Source organism: Cololabis saira, chromosome 12, assembly GCF_033807715.1.
Source record: "Cololabis saira isolate AMF1-May2022 chromosome 12, fColSai1.1, whole genome shotgun sequence".
NCBI classification, from domain to species: domain Eukaryota; kingdom Metazoa; phylum Chordata; class Actinopteri; order Beloniformes; family Belonidae; genus Cololabis; species Cololabis saira.
Genome location: NC_084598.1, coordinates 33,338,388 through 33,355,384, shown reverse-complemented (window position 1 = coordinate 33,355,384; position 16,997 = coordinate 33,338,388). Strand labels below are relative to the sequence as shown.

General features: G+C 38.8%; 1 protein-coding gene across 1 annotated transcript in view; it reads left to right on the top strand.

Moving 5' to 3' along the window:
• The window catches only part of cfap74 (cilia and flagella associated protein 74), a 50,495-nt gene extending 33,727 nt beyond the window's left edge, over positions 1-16,768 (top strand). The window contains exons 22-38 of the mRNA XM_061734878.1: positions 1,161-1,248; positions 5,753-5,926; positions 6,311-6,444; positions 6,560-6,818; positions 8,106-8,216; positions 8,369-8,490; positions 8,971-9,105; positions 10,115-10,224; positions 10,319-10,374; positions 10,881-11,000; positions 11,184-11,339; positions 11,509-11,647; positions 12,031-12,185; positions 12,403-12,526; positions 15,105-15,232; positions 15,439-15,573; positions 16,407-16,768. Coding sequence (XP_061590862.1) covers positions 1,161-1,248; positions 5,753-5,926; positions 6,311-6,444; positions 6,560-6,818; positions 8,106-8,216; positions 8,369-8,490; positions 8,971-9,105; positions 10,115-10,224; positions 10,319-10,374; positions 10,881-11,000; positions 11,184-11,339; positions 11,509-11,647; positions 12,031-12,185; positions 12,403-12,526; positions 15,105-15,232; positions 15,439-15,573; positions 16,407-16,511 — 2,251 coding nt within the window. The 3' untranslated portion in view covers positions 16,512-16,768. The remainder of the gene's footprint in view (positions 1-1,160; positions 1,249-5,752; positions 5,927-6,310; positions 6,445-6,559; positions 6,819-8,105; positions 8,217-8,368; positions 8,491-8,970; positions 9,106-10,114; positions 10,225-10,318; positions 10,375-10,880; positions 11,001-11,183; positions 11,340-11,508; positions 11,648-12,030; positions 12,186-12,402; positions 12,527-15,104; positions 15,233-15,438; positions 15,574-16,406) is intronic.
• The last annotated feature ends 229 nt before the right edge of the window (positions 16,769-16,997 follow it).

Sequence of the window (16,997 nt, the reverse complement as noted above, 5' to 3'; positions counted from 1 at the left end):
TACAGCGGAAAATGACTGTGTATAATCTGCCTAATGAGAAGAGCAGAAAACTAAGCCAATGCAAGACCCTGACACCGCTGATGCATCTACGAATGCTCCTGAACATATGGACCAAACGACGCCCCACTAGGCTTTTCCACTCTGCCCTGCCAAGCTAATTCAAGAGTGACTCTCCAGCAGTGATTCTATTAGTAGGCAGAGGAAGAGTCCTTCCTTAAATACACCCTCTGCACTCATTGGTCAAGCTATCAAAGGGGGAAAAAAATGATATAAATATATTTTTTTGTAAATACAGAGATTATAGGTTGATGGGTTAGGAAGTGACCATTCCGGATTTGAGTTCTTAGGGGTGTTGTTGTAGAGCAGCATGAGGTCTGGGAAATAAGAAACACAAACACATCCCACTGACAGGCGAGTGTGCAGCTGAAACTCAGTTGTTGCGCTTTGAAAAAACAAACTGACGTGTGGAGAGCCCTTAAACCACTGACATTTACAGCATTAGCACTCAAGACTTCAACCAGTATTAAGAGCATCACAAAGGAAAGGCAGAGAAGACAGTTGAGAGAGAAGAAGAAGGGAAAGCTAAGACTAGAAGAGAAAAAAAGAGTCTTGGCAAGAAGGAGAGAGAGTGAGGGGTGCTGGGTGTAACCGAGCCACAAACTGTGTTCCATATTTGACTGTTGTTTACCATTAATGAATGCATGGACACTTATATGCAGTCCATATGTTATCACAAGAGCAGCTTTCAACACGCAGTGATACTGAGGGGCTGGAGTTTTACATAAGCTTGTGCATGACTACTGGTCCTCTTTGAATCATACTTACGTCTCTCATCACCATGGCTACAACCTACAGTAGTGTGGAGGCGCACTCTTCATTCTCTCCCTTGCTTTCTCTGGCAAGCTGATTCCACAGTTGTGGGTTCAAGTTAAGTAATGTGGTCTTTAGAGTCTGAATCCTCATCTTTCAAAAGCTCAAGACTGACTCCTAGCTTTTGACTGTTGATATCTGTCGTCTGAAAAAAAGAACAATCGTTGAAGTCATTGTTGGAGTTGTGTTTGTTTTCATAGCTTAATTATTCTTTGTTTTCCTCTGCTCACGACAGTCAAGATGAAACTGTTTTATGAACTAGTGCTGCTCTCCTCTTTGCTTCCTCACAGACGATCCCTGTCCAAAGATGCTGAGCAGTTTTTTGACATTGATACAGGAGTTCTGGAGGTTCCAATGACAGTCTACGTAGCCGGCCAGGTTTGTAGTGTATTATCATTTGTATAACCCGCATACAAGTCGCATACTTGTGATCTTGAAGACTGCACTTTTCATGCAGTGCAGCGCTTGTGTCCTACTTTATACCAAACAGAAGCAGAGACACTGAAGGTTGTAACCTATTTTGCTGGTAACAAGCTAAAATTATCTCTCACCCTTGAGGCCTAGTTACCCAATGGGCGCTAATAAGCCAAGCATAAAGGTTAACCCATATTGTTTTACTGAAAATGCCCTAATTTATGCAGAGTGGGCACAAAAAGACTGGAATGCATGTATTTCCTTCTTCTTCTTTTTTTTTTTTTAAATGACTTGATGATGTAATTATCTTTATGTCTTTGTTGTTACTGAGACGTGTCGTATCAGTTTGGTCTCACACAAATTTACTACTGACATTCATGAGCCACACGACCATCATTACCGTGGAGAAAACAAAAAGGTTGTTGGATTTGCAAAGTTTCATTGTAAAGTAACTTATTATTAAATGCGTTAAAAATCTTTTTTGATAATTTTTCAGTTTTGTTTCTTTTAATATTTCTTTATTTGAATAAAAAATATCTGCCACTAATAACCTGTGAACCAGCATCTATCTGTAAAGCCCAACTCTTTCTCGTAAATAGATCAACCTCTGTCTGAGGCCGTCACTTTGTTATTAAAGATGAGTTAGTCCGTAAAATGTGATGAAAGGGTTTTAATTTCTTCATGTTTAGTTAAGCAATATTTGACTGAACTTATTAAGTTTCATCAGCATGTTGGCTGGATTTGAGCTACGGTTACTGATTATTTACACACAAGTCCGATGCTCTTGGTTGTTAAAAAGTTAACTGCTCTCTTTATGTTATTTGCATCTACATACATGATACATGCCTGTGTCTTTGCTGTATAATCAGGTTCCTGCAGTGTTAATGAGCACAAACCATTCGTAAAACTATTAAACAGAAATTGTTAGATATTTTAAACCTGTGTGCTCGTTGATATCAGGAAGAAAACACTTAGTTAGAAATAAAGACAAACAACTTCTCTCTATTAAAGTTTTTCTTATTGGAGATTCAAAGCAAACTTACACACTGACCTTTTCAGTTCGGCAGACAACCTCTCAGAAAAGACCACATCTAAGAATGTGCAGTTTTCTACTGAAAAATGCTAATATTTAGAAATATGATTACAATATAATTGATGGAGAGGAACCGTGGTTTAGACGTTGCCCTCCCTTCGTTGGAGCCTTGATTGGTCCCAATCACTCGGCTCTCTTGATCTTCTTTCGCCCCAAAGACATGAATATATGCACTTGAAAACCAACTTGGGTCAATTTGGCTTTGTACCCAAGTAACCACTCTTGTCTCCCCTTCGTCGCTGATCTCCCTGAGGTCACAAATCCCAAATGATGTTTGGGCCTCTTTAATCTTTGTTTTATTTCTCTGTTACTCCTGCAATGGCTACAATATATATATTCCCAACAAAATGCACCAATTACAATTTTCTATCCAATTACAATTTTTTACCTTTCCAAACTTAATGGTAAGAGTAATGTCCCATACACAAAGAACAGGGACAAGTTTAATGGACAGAAGACAGAAACAAACTGGGAGCAGAACGAGCAGGAAGGAAGGAGGAATGAGAGAATAATATATATGATCACAGCAGGTGACGAGACACAGGGGTGAACAAGCGGAGGAAAGAAACGAGGGGTAACAGATGAGTGCTGGTCAGATACTTTCCAAATAAAACACACAATAAAGTCATCAAGAAAAACTCATGAAAACCAAGAATAACCAAAAAAGTATAAACCATGGCACCAATTTAACATTTGTGAGTAATATGAGTGACATCATGGAAATCCTTTTTTGTTTCTTTTGAATTTAAAATTTTTTTTTAGTCAGAAAACTCACGTAGTGAAGACTTTAAACACTTTAATGAGAAAACATACTTGAGGTTTGGTGTTCAGGATGCGTTTAAACATAATTTATCAGACTTTAAAAGATATAGGGGGGTAGAATTTATCCCCCCATCCACAGAATCAAAATCTACAGGGGGGAGTTGGGTTTTAAGTTTAAGAACAGTGAGGTTGGAATTGAGACACTTGTAGAGTGTTTTTACTGTAGATATAAGTTTAAAAACGATGGCGTAATTACAATGAACTATGCAGAAGAGTGAATACACACTGTGAAGATTGTCCACCATTAACTCCCAGACGCTGTTTTATGGCTAAATAAATTACCTTTTCTCCAAAACTCTGCCCTCTCCATCATCAGATTTTGTAGTCCAAATGCGCACAAAACAAATTCTTATGCAACCTCTGGGTGTATCCCTGCCATTAATCAGACTTTCTTGTAACCGGTAACCCGCTCTTGGTCTCAGCTGTTTTATTACACAGTATACAACGTGTTTCTGCCATCGTGCAACTTATCAGGTACAGGCCTGAGCAGGTCAGCATTTTAATGCTTTCACAGAGAGGGATAAAAATGTACTTTTGCTGTTGTTTGCATTTGTGCTGCATCAGTTCAGCAAAGCAGCACCTGGGTTGGATACAGCACAGCCTAAAAGTTGTCATATTTGTCTTACTTTCATTCTGGATAAATAGCTGGGCCTGTACATATGCAGTATCCTGTTGTTTTCTTTTTATATGCTTCTTCAAAAGACAGGCCACTCCAATTGTTTCAGAATACACAGACATACACACACCCACACACACACATATATATATATGTATGTATGTATATATATCAAGGTTCAACCTTGAACCTTGATATATATATGTATGTATATATGTGTATATGTATGTATACTAGCACATTGGGCCTAATTCACCCAGCATGTTTCAAATCAGTTTGTAGTGACCCTTCTTTTTAAGGACTCACGTGGATCCAAACCATCCCATACAATAATGTATATAAACAAAATATCCTCCACAGCAGAGCCACCGGATCCTCTCACAGGAGGGATCAAGTGCACAGGTTCGTCCTTCAATCTGCAACCATCTGCTTATTGACTTCAGTGCTCAAACATTTAGAGGGGCATGATTTTAATTATCTTATCCCTAGAGGTTCAAATCTGAATATATTATTTTTAAGTTCCAACTAACATTTTAGAATATGAAAACAGCAGACTTTATTTAATTAGAAAAAAAGAAGAAAAGCCAGAGCAGCTGCTGAAACATTTGTGTTGCATTTTTGCCAGTTCTCTTTTTAAGTAAATCTAAATCTGGTGCATTTTCCTGCCAAACTGTCACCTTCCTCTCCATGTCTCTACCAGAACAGAAAGAGGAGTGTGTGTGTGTGTGTGTGTGTGTCCGTGCATGCATGTGTGTGTGTGAGATCCTAGCGAGGAGCCAGGATGTTCCTGTGAAGCACCAAAGCTGTTGCCCCCAGCCCCAGGCTCTAAGCTCTTGGCATTAAACTATGAAAACACACATTCATACACCCACCATTTGGTCACTGAACACCACAGCAGCCTAGGAAGGAATGACTCAAAACCACATTGATTGGCTGAGCACCGACATGACTGAAACTAAATGTAAATTGATCAAATGCCTGCTATAAAACACTGCTGATGACCATAAACTGTTACAAACGTGATGAGCGCCACTGTGGCACTGGGTGACAGGCTTACTTACAAACATCATCATGATTTTTATTATTTTTAATTGCTTATTCTATTCTAGTTTAGTACCAAACATCATTCTGTCAACATAAATATTCACTTGAGCATGTAATGCATATTAATCCTATGCTGGAAATAGTCTCCAACAAATGTGCTATTTTACTCCTGCTTGAGAAATACTTGCTCTAAAAATGTTAGGATCTACACTCATTGGTGACCTGGTGTACCCGATAAAATGGTACACGGTGATTGTGTATCTCCAAGTTTACCCAAGTTTGGGTAACACGGACTGGAGTGGGACCACAGAAGGTATGCACTGATATATTAAATTGGAGAATTCTGTTTTCCATGGGGATTTATAGAAAGTCCATCCATCCATCCATCATCTTGCACTTATCCGGCTGGGGGCCGCCAGGGCAGCAGCCTACGCAGAGAGCCGGCAGCCAAGGGAAGAAAGGAGATTTGAGATATATATATATATTTTTTTTTAAGTGGATGGTGTTTATATTCAATGTTTTCAGATAACTTTGAGCCAGAACTTTGCTTGATTGCATACACACTCACATGGGTAGCCCCCCAGTGATGAAAGATGATTCAGCACACACAAGTATTGCTCCACTTCATCAATTAATATGAATTTATGGATGTTTCAAGTGCATATATTCAAGTCTTTGTTATATAAGATTTAACAAAAAAAACTTTGTCTATACCGAGTGCATCCTCTCCTGCAGGATCAGAATATAAGAATGCATTAAGAAATGAAATAAGGATGATAAAATGAAGTATAGACAATCTAGATCAAAAGCAGTGTTGTACAGTTAAATGAAGAATGAGCAGGTATGTGTGAAGGACAGATTTTTATTTAATTCTATTTTGCATGTTGGTGTAGGTGAAACCTGCCCATTTCACAGTTCAGGCGATTGTGACCTCATCGGACCTGCAGTTGGACCAGACTGAAGTGGACTTTGGTTACTGTTCCGTCTACGAATCAGTGACGAGCACCGTTCGCCTCACCAACCTGTCGCTGCTGCCTCAAGACTTCGGCTTCGTGGGCGTTCCAGAGGTATTTTTACCTGTTTAGTTAACGCTTTTTTAGTTATCATGTAAACATTTTCCTAACTAAAAACTGACCTTCACTTGACTTTTTGTGGATTTTTGAAAGTACTGAAAGGTATTTGTGCTATTTGAATAACCAATTATAAATAGATTGATTGCACTAACTCATCATCTTCGTGAGACGGCAGTTTGGATCGCATGTGGGGATAAAATATTCCAACTCCAACAACAAAAGCTTTGTATTAAGAGATTATTACAGAATAAAAATACAGTAAATGCATTTTTTTTTAATCAATCATAAATAGATGGAAACATGTGTACTTAGTTCATGACAATCTTGGGTTAGAATGATAATACTTTATTTAAATGTAATGTCTTTTTTAACTGACAGTTCATTGAGGTCCAGCCCAATGATGGCTTTGGTACTCTGCTCCCACAAGAAACCCTGGAGATCGAGCTGATTTTCAGTGCAAAGGCAACCAAAAACTACCATTTCCAGTTCAACTGCAAGTCTGGAACTAACAGGTTAACTTGTGATCTTTCTCTAGGTGGTAATAGATGTCCTATATTTTGATTTATAAGCTGATGCTGTATCGAAAGGACCTGATTCATAACTAAACTACTTTTTGGTTGTCATCAGGGACCTTGTGCTGTCCTGCCAGGCGGTGGGTGTCCAGCCACCACTGGAGCTCTCACATTCTTTGGTTCAGTTCAGGGCCACAGCAGTTGGTGACCAATCAACTGCCAGACTGTACCTGACCAATCGTCATGCCGACCATAACCAGCCAAAACTAACAGTCACTTCAGCAGTCAAAGATGCCAGAGGGTTCTGCTTCACTCTCCCACAAGATTCGGACATCAGCATCACTCCCTCTGTAGGACGCCTTGACCCTGGAGAGGTGAGACTGATCCCTCTAATGTTTACACCTATGTAAGGCAAGGTAGGCCACCAAGTTTATACTGAATGAGTGGTTTCCTGGTCTGGAGGATGGAGCTTTGACGGTAAACCACCCTGATGACTTCTTCAGACGTGGAGACAACACATTTATAACATGCCACAATATCTGTTTTTCAGCAACAGATTTCAGCTGAATTCCAGATCTTTTAAATGCATCACAGGGTCATAAGCCTCCATAACATGAGAAAACCGATAGGATGGAATTAGAAATGCAAGGAATATGTAGCTCACTTCTCATTAGCTAAGATGGCTTTTTCATACCCTTAATTCCTTAAGAATGAACTTTCGTAGACAATGAGAAAGGACACATATAGAGGGCTGAAATCCATCCACTACTGCATTATTTAGACTATTTTCTTCTTACAAATTCTCCAGTCTTTCTGAAAGTGCAATACTACATTTCTGTGGTGCAGCTTTAATATTCGTTTTAAAATATGGTGAAGCTGGACATATTTTTTGGCACTATGTGGCCCTCTTTCATCTCAATGATTTTTTTTGGAGTTCAGTCCCCTGAGGTTGAGTTTTATTACCGAAGTAACTGCTGCTCAAGTATAATAGTACAGCTGCTCAACAAACTAGCTGGGTTTATAAACACAGCCCTTAATTTTACTGAATAAGGAAACCAGATCTGAAACAATGAAACACATAATAATGTTTAACGCCAATCTCAGAGGTCAATCTAGTCACAGTGCAGCCGAAAACAGTCCCACACGATGACACAGAAACGTCCTGCTGTCGCTGAGACGCCATAGAAACCTCCATAGTGTAATGATGCACTCTGCTGGACACCTGATGGAAGTGAAGGAACTAAAACGTTGTTTTTTTTCTTGTTTGTTTGTTCTTTATTCCAGATTTAATTTTGCTGAATGTAGGATGAGTTTATTGTCATGGGTTGCCACTGTTGAGTTTTAAATGCTAATCTCCATTAATTGAGTGTGGACCACTTTCATCAGACTCAACCTTAAGAAACAATTAATTCACTTCACATTAGTTTGTTTCTGCCTCGTAACAGTGGTCCAGTGGGAGCAATCTAGTAAATAGCCGCAAATAGAAAACAGAAGGATTATCATTCTGAGTCCAGTTTAATTGCCCCATGCTGGAGAAACCCCAAAGCAGGATTCCTCTCAGAACTCATTTAAATCTCCACTTCATGCAACAAATCATTCAGTAATACCCAATTTATCAGTGTATCCTATAAATATAACTGTTACCATCCCTCCTGTCATAGAGATGTTGTGTCATGGTGGCATTTAAGCCAAGACTTTTGGAGCAAGACATTAAAGAGGAGGCGTTACGTCTCGCCCACCAAGCCACGATGCGCAGTGAGGAAAAACTGGAGGTACAGCTGCACATATTCACTCACCTTCTTTCAAATGTGGACTCATCCGCAGGAACAAACTATTTCTTCAAGAAGTTTAATAACCATTTTAAAAAATGTATTTAAAAAAATGTATTTGTTACATGTTTCATAATATCTGTTGACTAAAAAAGAGAACCCAAGTGGAACCTAATAAAGAGAAAAGGGGAATTATGAATCCAAAGAGCAGAACAGCGAAAGACCAAAAAACAAACAAACTAAAGGAATCAGCCGTTCCAGTCCACATACAGCCGGGGTAAGTTTCCTTTCTATATTTCTTATATAATGTCGTTAGATACTTCCAGTTTGCTGGACTTTAATGTCAAGGAAGTAAATACTCATTAATTATTATTCTGTAGCCACTTATCAGAGAGCACCACAGAGAAAAAACATAAATTATTCTTTAGGAAATGTATTCCATCTCCTCTCTAAATGCTTCTTTATTATGTTGGAGATGAGTCTGAACCAGTTAATAACTTAAAAGAAAATCTGAGATCTTACAACTCTGAAATATTAAGTACTCACACAGCTTTGACTTCTGGTGATTCATTCCCGTCATCAGTATTCCCGTTTGTTTTAATTTGCTTTAATCACACATATATAATAGCGTTTTAGCAGAACTGGCCAGTCTCACTGGAAAGATGAAAAGTTTTTCTTTTTAGTTTAAGGAGAATCTTCATTTGTGTCATAAATTTGTCATAAATTTCATGCTGAAAGTGAGTCTTTTCCTTTGAAGGTCAGCGCAGTGGAAGGAGGCGGAGGTCTCTCTGCTCCGCTCCTTCAGCCAGCGCTTCAGAGAGTACACCATTCCTTGCTTTGTGTCAGACGACGACCCTTCAGAGACAGACAGACAGCTCCGGCCAACTTGGAGGTACTATAATAGTCAACCTTTACTCAGATCTGTTATCTTGAAAGTGTTTTTGAATCAGGTGAGGAAACAGTGAACAGACATTTTAGTCCTAGTACTGTACCATAGTTGCCAACTGTCTTTACACAGAGGGGTGCAAGCTCTCCATGTTTGCTGCCAAAAGACATAATGCCATCCAGAAATTACACTCACTCTACCTTTTAAGATGATTCTGAGCAATTCTTAGTAAACAGGCAAGTGACTGAAATGATTGCAGTGAAACTGTTTGCAGATATTTGTCTTTCTTTTTGTTTGTTTCTTTCAACTCCCCTGTCCTGATTATCTCACTTTAAAATATGAGTCATCCAAGCAAGTGATTTTCAGTTTGGGTTAGAAAAAGGGCATCACATTGGATTCATTTACTGTAGTACAAGGGCACGAATCGACTTGATCTGCTCACATTGGGGTATGAAAGTCCTCATTTGAATGTCCTCATGGATTACATCACTCTGTGGTGGCTGAACAAAGTTGCCAAATGTTTTTTTTTTTTTTTTACACTAGTGGTCTTTAGGTAGAGAGGATATAAGTATAGAGAGAGGGGGGAAGACACGCGGGAAAGAGCGACAGGCCCGGGATTCGACCCCGCACTGCCTGCACAAGGGCAGCAAACTCTTGCGCCCCTTCAACCCACTGAGCTATCCAGGGCACCAAAGTGGCCAGATGTTTGTCTTATTTATTCTAAGCATTTGGCATCTTTTCACATACATTTTGTGCTCTTTTGTTTACTCTGTAAGCTCACTGGGGGATGCTGCTGACACCTTAAAATCTTAGAAGCTGTATTAGTCTGCATTCATCAGCATTAAAACTGTTGTTTTCAAAGAATCAGATCTGTTTAGTACACATCTCATTTCTTACCCTGAACGGGAGGATGGATGGATGGATGGATGGATGGATGGATGGATGGATGGGTGGATGGGTGGATGGGTTGATGGATGGATTGATCTCACTTATTTTCTTCTTTTTATGCCCTCAGTCCCACAAACACCCTCTACCTGAAGGTTCACTGTCCTGCTCTACAGCCCCCTCTGGTGGTGACATCCAACAATGGCCACAACGTCATAGAGTTCCAGCAGGTGGTTGTGGGTGAGAACATTTTTAAAGGTTTGTTCATCATATTCATCTCATGCATTTGATTTTTTGCTTACAACCTGTGTTGTATTTGTCTCTTCATCTGCAGGAGAGAAGCTTATTAAAAAGTTTACAGTTCAGAACATTTCAAAGGAGTCTTTGGATGTATCCTTCACTCCAGAAAATACTGATCAACTTGTTTAGAACAAAATTAAATAGTTTCATTTCACTGCTAGACAAATATAAGTTTTGATTTTAGTAAACCGTGCCTGGTGGAGTGTGTTGTACACACATTTATATCACACATGAAACTTTCTTTAGGAGATAGATATTCTGTTTGATTGTTACTTTAAATGGTCTATATGTTACAAAATAGTGTTGAAGAAAAAGCTGATATTTCTGAAAATGTATTATTTTAGGTGCAAACTATTTTGAATACTTGTATACATCAGAAAACACAGACACCAAATTGAATGTAAGCCTATAAGGTACAGCCACAAGACAACTCAAGACAGCTTTGCCTTTCTCATATTGTTCAACTTATTAATGGCAGCAGTTTACACCAAATACTTTTGGATATTATATCCCTCTATTCTTACCGACACTACAAATAATGAAAAAAAAAATGCTACTGACTTTTTCACTACTGCTTTTCTTTGACCACTGATCAGCTGAAGTCGTCAGTGTTGGACATACATGGCTCTTTTGAGCTCCTCACTACCCTCAGATCCATCGGACCTGGAAAAGAGCAGACTCTAGCGGTGGCATTCAGACCTACTCTGGTCCAAAAGGTCAGGAATCAGTGGACAATTTAACACTTAGTACTTAGACTTTCATGTTTGGATACACAAACAGGCTGAAACAGATTGAAAAAAATGTGATAATCAATGTTAACCAAATAATAAATCATAGTAAGTAATACCATTTTGTAAAGTCAGTAGTATCTGACCCACCCAGTCATTACTGTTCTGTAGTACTGTGATGTTCTGGAGCTGCAGTGCCATAAAATGGTCATCCAAATGAGTCTCCACGGCGAGGGTGTGGATCCTGCAGTCACGTCATCTCCCTCTGGTGGTCTGCTGGACTTTGGCTACGTGCTGAAGGAAGAAACCGCCTCACAACGTGTGCAGGTTAGTCAACAAGAGAGAGCTTATATATTTCTAGTTACAAGTATTTCTATATTCCCATGTAATTTAAAACAGCCCAATCCAGATATGCAGGGCTGTGTTGAGTGTTATGATGACACTTGTGATGAGTTGGAATAACTAGCACTGACCTTAGGTCCTGCTCTGCTTACAGTTACACAACAGCTCAGCAGTGGCCGTGGGTTTCAGAGCGCTGCTGGCCAGCCAGGCTCTTTCCAGGTCACAAGATGGAGCTGACACACTGGCCTTACCCCTGGATGGATACAGAGGCTCGCAGCTCCAGCTTACCAAGGGTAAGATCTAATAAGAAAATCTCCACATAGCCGGAAAATATTCAACATTATTTTCATACTTTAGCTGCTTTTATCAAGGATATGGATTCCAATGAAAAATGAATGCACCAACATAAATAAATTAGTCAAATACACTAAAAACAAATTCCTCAAGCATAAAAGGACCTGCTGATTTTTTTCCCATACATTGAGTTTATCAAAAATTCCCCTGAAATTTCTATTTAATTTGCTTCTAATTGTTCAAAGCTGTTTTATGAAAAGTGCAGTACATAAATAGCCTCAGTCACAATTCCAAAGTCAGTGATTTATTTACTTATTATTTTCCTCATGTGATGATGCGGTAGCAGACATAGTAACAGACTTTGAATTTTGGTTTTGGACAGGGACCCAGAACTACAGCGGGCTGAGTGTGTTCACCGTAAAGCCAGTAGAGGGCAGCATTGCTCCTGGTAAGAGCCAAGACCTCACCATCACCTTTCAGCCTGACCACCCATCTGTCAACTATTGTGACAGGCTCACCATAGAGCTCCCGAATAAGGTCAGCAGAACTGCACGCCCTTACTCACACATACATGCACATTTTCATACTTGAATACGCGTCTATACTCAACCTGCCCATGTCCATCCATCACTGGTTGTAAAAGTGATCACCTCACTTTATGTACTCACTTTATCTCCTATGTACATATGTAAAGCTTTCACTTCCATCCCCATGAAGTAACAACCAGAGCCCTGTGCCTTTTTTTGTCTCCCAGCATAAAGTGATGGAGCTGAAGGGAGCAGCCTCTTCACGTATCATGTATCTATGTGGAGGAGACCTGACGGTGCCCACTGAATCTCTCCTCCCACCATCCATCACCAGCCAGCCTCAGCTCACAGGTATCAAACACTCCCGCTTCATCACTTCCTGAGGGTCACCACATATGCTGTGAATTAAGCTGTGAATAAAAGGAATACAGAAAACAATGTGGGAAAGTTGGCACGCCTCTTTAAATCCTGTTGTTTTGTGCGTGTGTGAGTAAAAGCCTCAGAAAAATCATTTGATTTTAGTGGGTCTTAATGTTAGGCAAATACAATCTCAGATTGTAAGCCAGCCAAAAAAACTAACAAAAGAACAACAAACATAAGTATCCCTGTTATTCAGTAATTAATAGATCCACCTTTATCAGCAGTAACTTAAAGAAGGCATTTCCTCTATGACTTTTTCAGTCTCACATCATTCTGGAGGACTTTTGGCCCATTCTTCTTTACATTTTGTCTGTTTATTGATGTTTATGTTTAGATGCTCATCCACAGCATTTGAATTATCCTGAGGTCTGGACTATGACTAGACTAATGTAGATTTGCTGGTGTGCTTTGCATCATTGCCTATTGCAATGACCCAAATTGGACCAAGCTTTCGCTGTCAGGCAGATGGCCTCGTATTCGCTTCAACAACACTCTGGCATACAGAGTTCATGGTTGACTCAATGACTGCGAGGTGCTCAGGTCCTGTGGCTGCGAAACAATTCCAAATCATCATGTTCAATGAAGCCTGTAGGTCTGAGATGTCGCTCTTTGCTTTTTATGTCTTTCTCTAAGCACCTTTGGATACATTTTCTGGGACATCTACTCCTGGGAAGACTGGCAACTGTCTCGAATGCTTTCCACTTATGATTAATCTTTGTAACTGTACAATGTTGAACTTGTTTGGAGAACGTTTTATAACCCTTTCTGGATTAATAAGCAGCAATGATTGCTTCTTTAAGACTATTGCTCATGTCTGTCCCTCTTGGTATTGTGTTAACACACACCTGAATGCTCCAAGCCAACACACTAACAGAGGTCTTTAACTTACCTTTTTAAATCCTTAGCTTCATTTATTTATTTATTTTCAGTTAATAATGGCATGTTGAAAAAAGATTATTGTTGTTGTTTATCTGAGGCTGCATTTGCCCAATAGCACAACCCACTATAATCAGATGATTTTTATTATGCTTCGGCACAAAAACACATGGACATAAAAGAAGGGGCACAAACTTTTACACATGACTGTAGTTGCTGAGGAACAGAGCCATGCTTTATCATTTACCCATTGAAATTAATCTGTGAAATCAAGTTCAGGCGTATTCGGTAAGACTTGAATTTCTTTCTATATTGACGTTTTTAAACATGATTAATGTCTTTCAGACACATTCCATGCTTTATTCAGGCAAGGACAGAGTGTGTGATGAAATAAAACATGCTAATCATAGCGTGCTGACAGCCCTGATACTGGTCACCAGCAGTCAAATCATATTTTACCACTAAAGCCATGTGTGGACATAAGCAGAGCCATTCACAATATCTTAATAAGTTTTACTAAATCAAACACTCGCTAATGCATTAAAATGCCGTCATCAGTTGGAAAATACAGCACGGCCCACTTTCCATGATTGTGTAACAGAAAAAGGACTGTGGAAAAATAGATCCTATATTAAGTCTTTAGGCCTCTCATTGAACTCCGTGAAATTTGCTTTGTTATGCATATTTTCAAAAGAGTGGGAAAAAGTTGCATAAATAACATTGTACTAACATTTTGCAAAAGTATGATGTGCATTTTCCCCCACTCTTAATAGCCTTTGATTCCATTCATTTCTAAATGACGTCCAAATCAATGAGCACACTATTGTGACGTGTTCAAGTTGTGTAAGTGGGAGGTTGCCATTGATTCTTGTTAAAGTCAGTTTATTTTTATGTGGTTTTGCAGTTAATTCTAGTTCATTGTTTCCATACAGCTGAGGATGCAAAATCCAGATAAAGTCTGTAATCTACACATGTAAAAAAGAGTGTGCAGAGTTCAAAATATCCCCCTGTGTGATTTAAAGAGCTGGAAATATGTGTGCAGCCATGCAGACATCTAGTTTATCACAAACAGAACCACTGTTTGGATTATCTGCACTTATAAATAAAATAAAATAAATTGATTATAAATGTGTTGGGCATGTATTTGGAAAGTGCCTGGAAAAAATGAGATTAGATTTGTTTAAACTAGCGTTATGAATAAAAGGCAAGGCAAGTTTATTTGTATAGCACAATTCAACACAAAGTAATTCAAAGTGCTTTACATCAACATTAAAAGCGGCAAGACACAATTTAACAGTAAATAACAAATAAAATGATGAGAAAAGAGGTAAAATAATAAAAAGCACAAGTTGTTAAAAAGTAAGGGCAGTAGCAACTTGAACAAATTGATTTCTAAAATAGTATAAGCAAAAATAAAATAGCCACTTTATGACTGATAGAAAATTGTACTTGAACAGTTGTGTTTTCAAGTAAATTAAACTGATGAACGGTGTTGATTTTGAGTATTTAACGCAATGTGTAAAGGTGAGCTGAGGCATGAATGAGCTATGTAGAGAACCTGAATCGGTTTTAAAGGAGATATAAAGTGGTGCATCATATTTGCAGACCTAAAGCCTTCCTCTTTATACAGCAGAGTCGGAGGTGATGGAGAGTATTCCCTTTCTGGTGACCCTGCGGGCCGACTGCAGAGCTGGTGTCATCAAGCCTGCAGTCAGGGAGCTGCAGGTGGGCTGCATCCACTCCACAAGGACCAGTAGGAAGGTACTGGGACGACGTCTTAGCTCAACAGAGACACTTGTTCTCCAGAGAGGATGAACTCCCTGCTGTCAGCAACCGCACTCACCATGTTTGGTTTTAAAGAAAGCTGGCAACTTATACTAACATAACACTAACTACCATCACTGAACTATGATTAGTGAAAGAAATAAGTATTTGTCTCTTTGTGCGTGTGTGTTTTGTTTTTCCAGAGTGGCCAATTTTACTGGGAGGATGTGGCATCTGTGCAGCAGCAAGGATTCAGTGTGGAGCCCATTAAGGGAACTGTGGAGGCAGGACGCAGATGCACCATCAGCATCACCTGGACTCCCCCCAGTGGATACAAGGTGAGACCTACATCATCTTTGTTCATTCTGTTTACTGGCGCAACATTCATTACAAATGAGCAATAAGGAAATGTTTACATAAGTCAGTCACAACTCGCGTTAATGGAAACAGATCTACAGCAAGTGTGATTTTCTTTTGCATAATTTTATTAAAGTCCAAAGTTTGTGAAAAGCTACCAAAAAATGCAATAATTAAGTGAAACACAATAAACATGAAATATACACTTCACACAATTATGGGCATCAGTTTGATTACATTAGTCGTAGCATCGTTACATACGTTTTTGAAGTTGTTTTTTTTATGTTAAAGACTCAACAGCTGCCTGAGAACATTGATGTTTTTTTTTTGTCAACTCCAAAAGTTGCAACACAATCATAACATAAGTTTACATCTGTTTCAAACAGCTTGTTGAAATGTATTATTTTGAGATCACTGATTAGTATCAGAACACTAGATTTGAGGAGAAGCTCTTAGGTCTTTAGAAGGAAATGAAGCACAAGAACACATCCAACAGAACACAAGGATGGTTTGCAAAGATAATATTAACAGTCTTAAAAGGCCAAACCTTTACTTTCTCTTTACTGACAAAGTAAATGTAATTTCACAGTTTTTTTTTTTGTTTAAAATCAATTTCATGTTTTGTCAGTCTTTTTTATTGGTGGCATTTGAAAATTACAACGATGTCATTGTGAGTTATTTTGTTTTTACTGCTTTGACATGGAGACCACCATCGATACTTCAAGTCCTGTGTCCGAATGTTGATTTTTCACTTTTACTTCAGGTTTGTGAGGGAGCATTTCTCTGAGTGACTGAGTTTGTGTGTGTATTTCAGCCCTTTGAGGTGGTGCAGATGTGCGTTCCTCTTACTCTAAAGGGCGATGAGACCAATGTTTACAGCGTCACCCTGATGGCTTTGGTCTCTGTGACTGCCGACTGACCTCCACAGTCCCTGGATGAGAAGTCTGCTCACATGTACTCTGACAAAATACACAAACACACACGACGTATATATAGATATAACACAGAGGAATAAATAACCTAATTATTAAGCTTGTTGTCTGAGGTAATGAGGTGTCAGTTTTGTTTCAGTTCTCCCAAAATGCTCAAAAAGACATTTGAAAGGATGTTTGTGTCTTCTTTTCTTATAAATATTGAAAAGAACTGATTTGTATGTGACTTGTTTTTTTTTCTTCTATTATTAAACTTGTATTTTGGACCAAAAGTGAAGAATGAATAAAGAAGGGGCTTGCTTCATATTTAAACGTTTATGAATATATCTTTTATGGTTTTTTATTTATAAGTTGTCTATATGGTACCTGTGGAGTAAGAATAATTAACAGGTAGCTCTTAAAAAATGAGACCACTGACCTGTAAAAATAAATAAAGACAAAGAAAGAAATAATACTACTGGGCCTTGTATCTA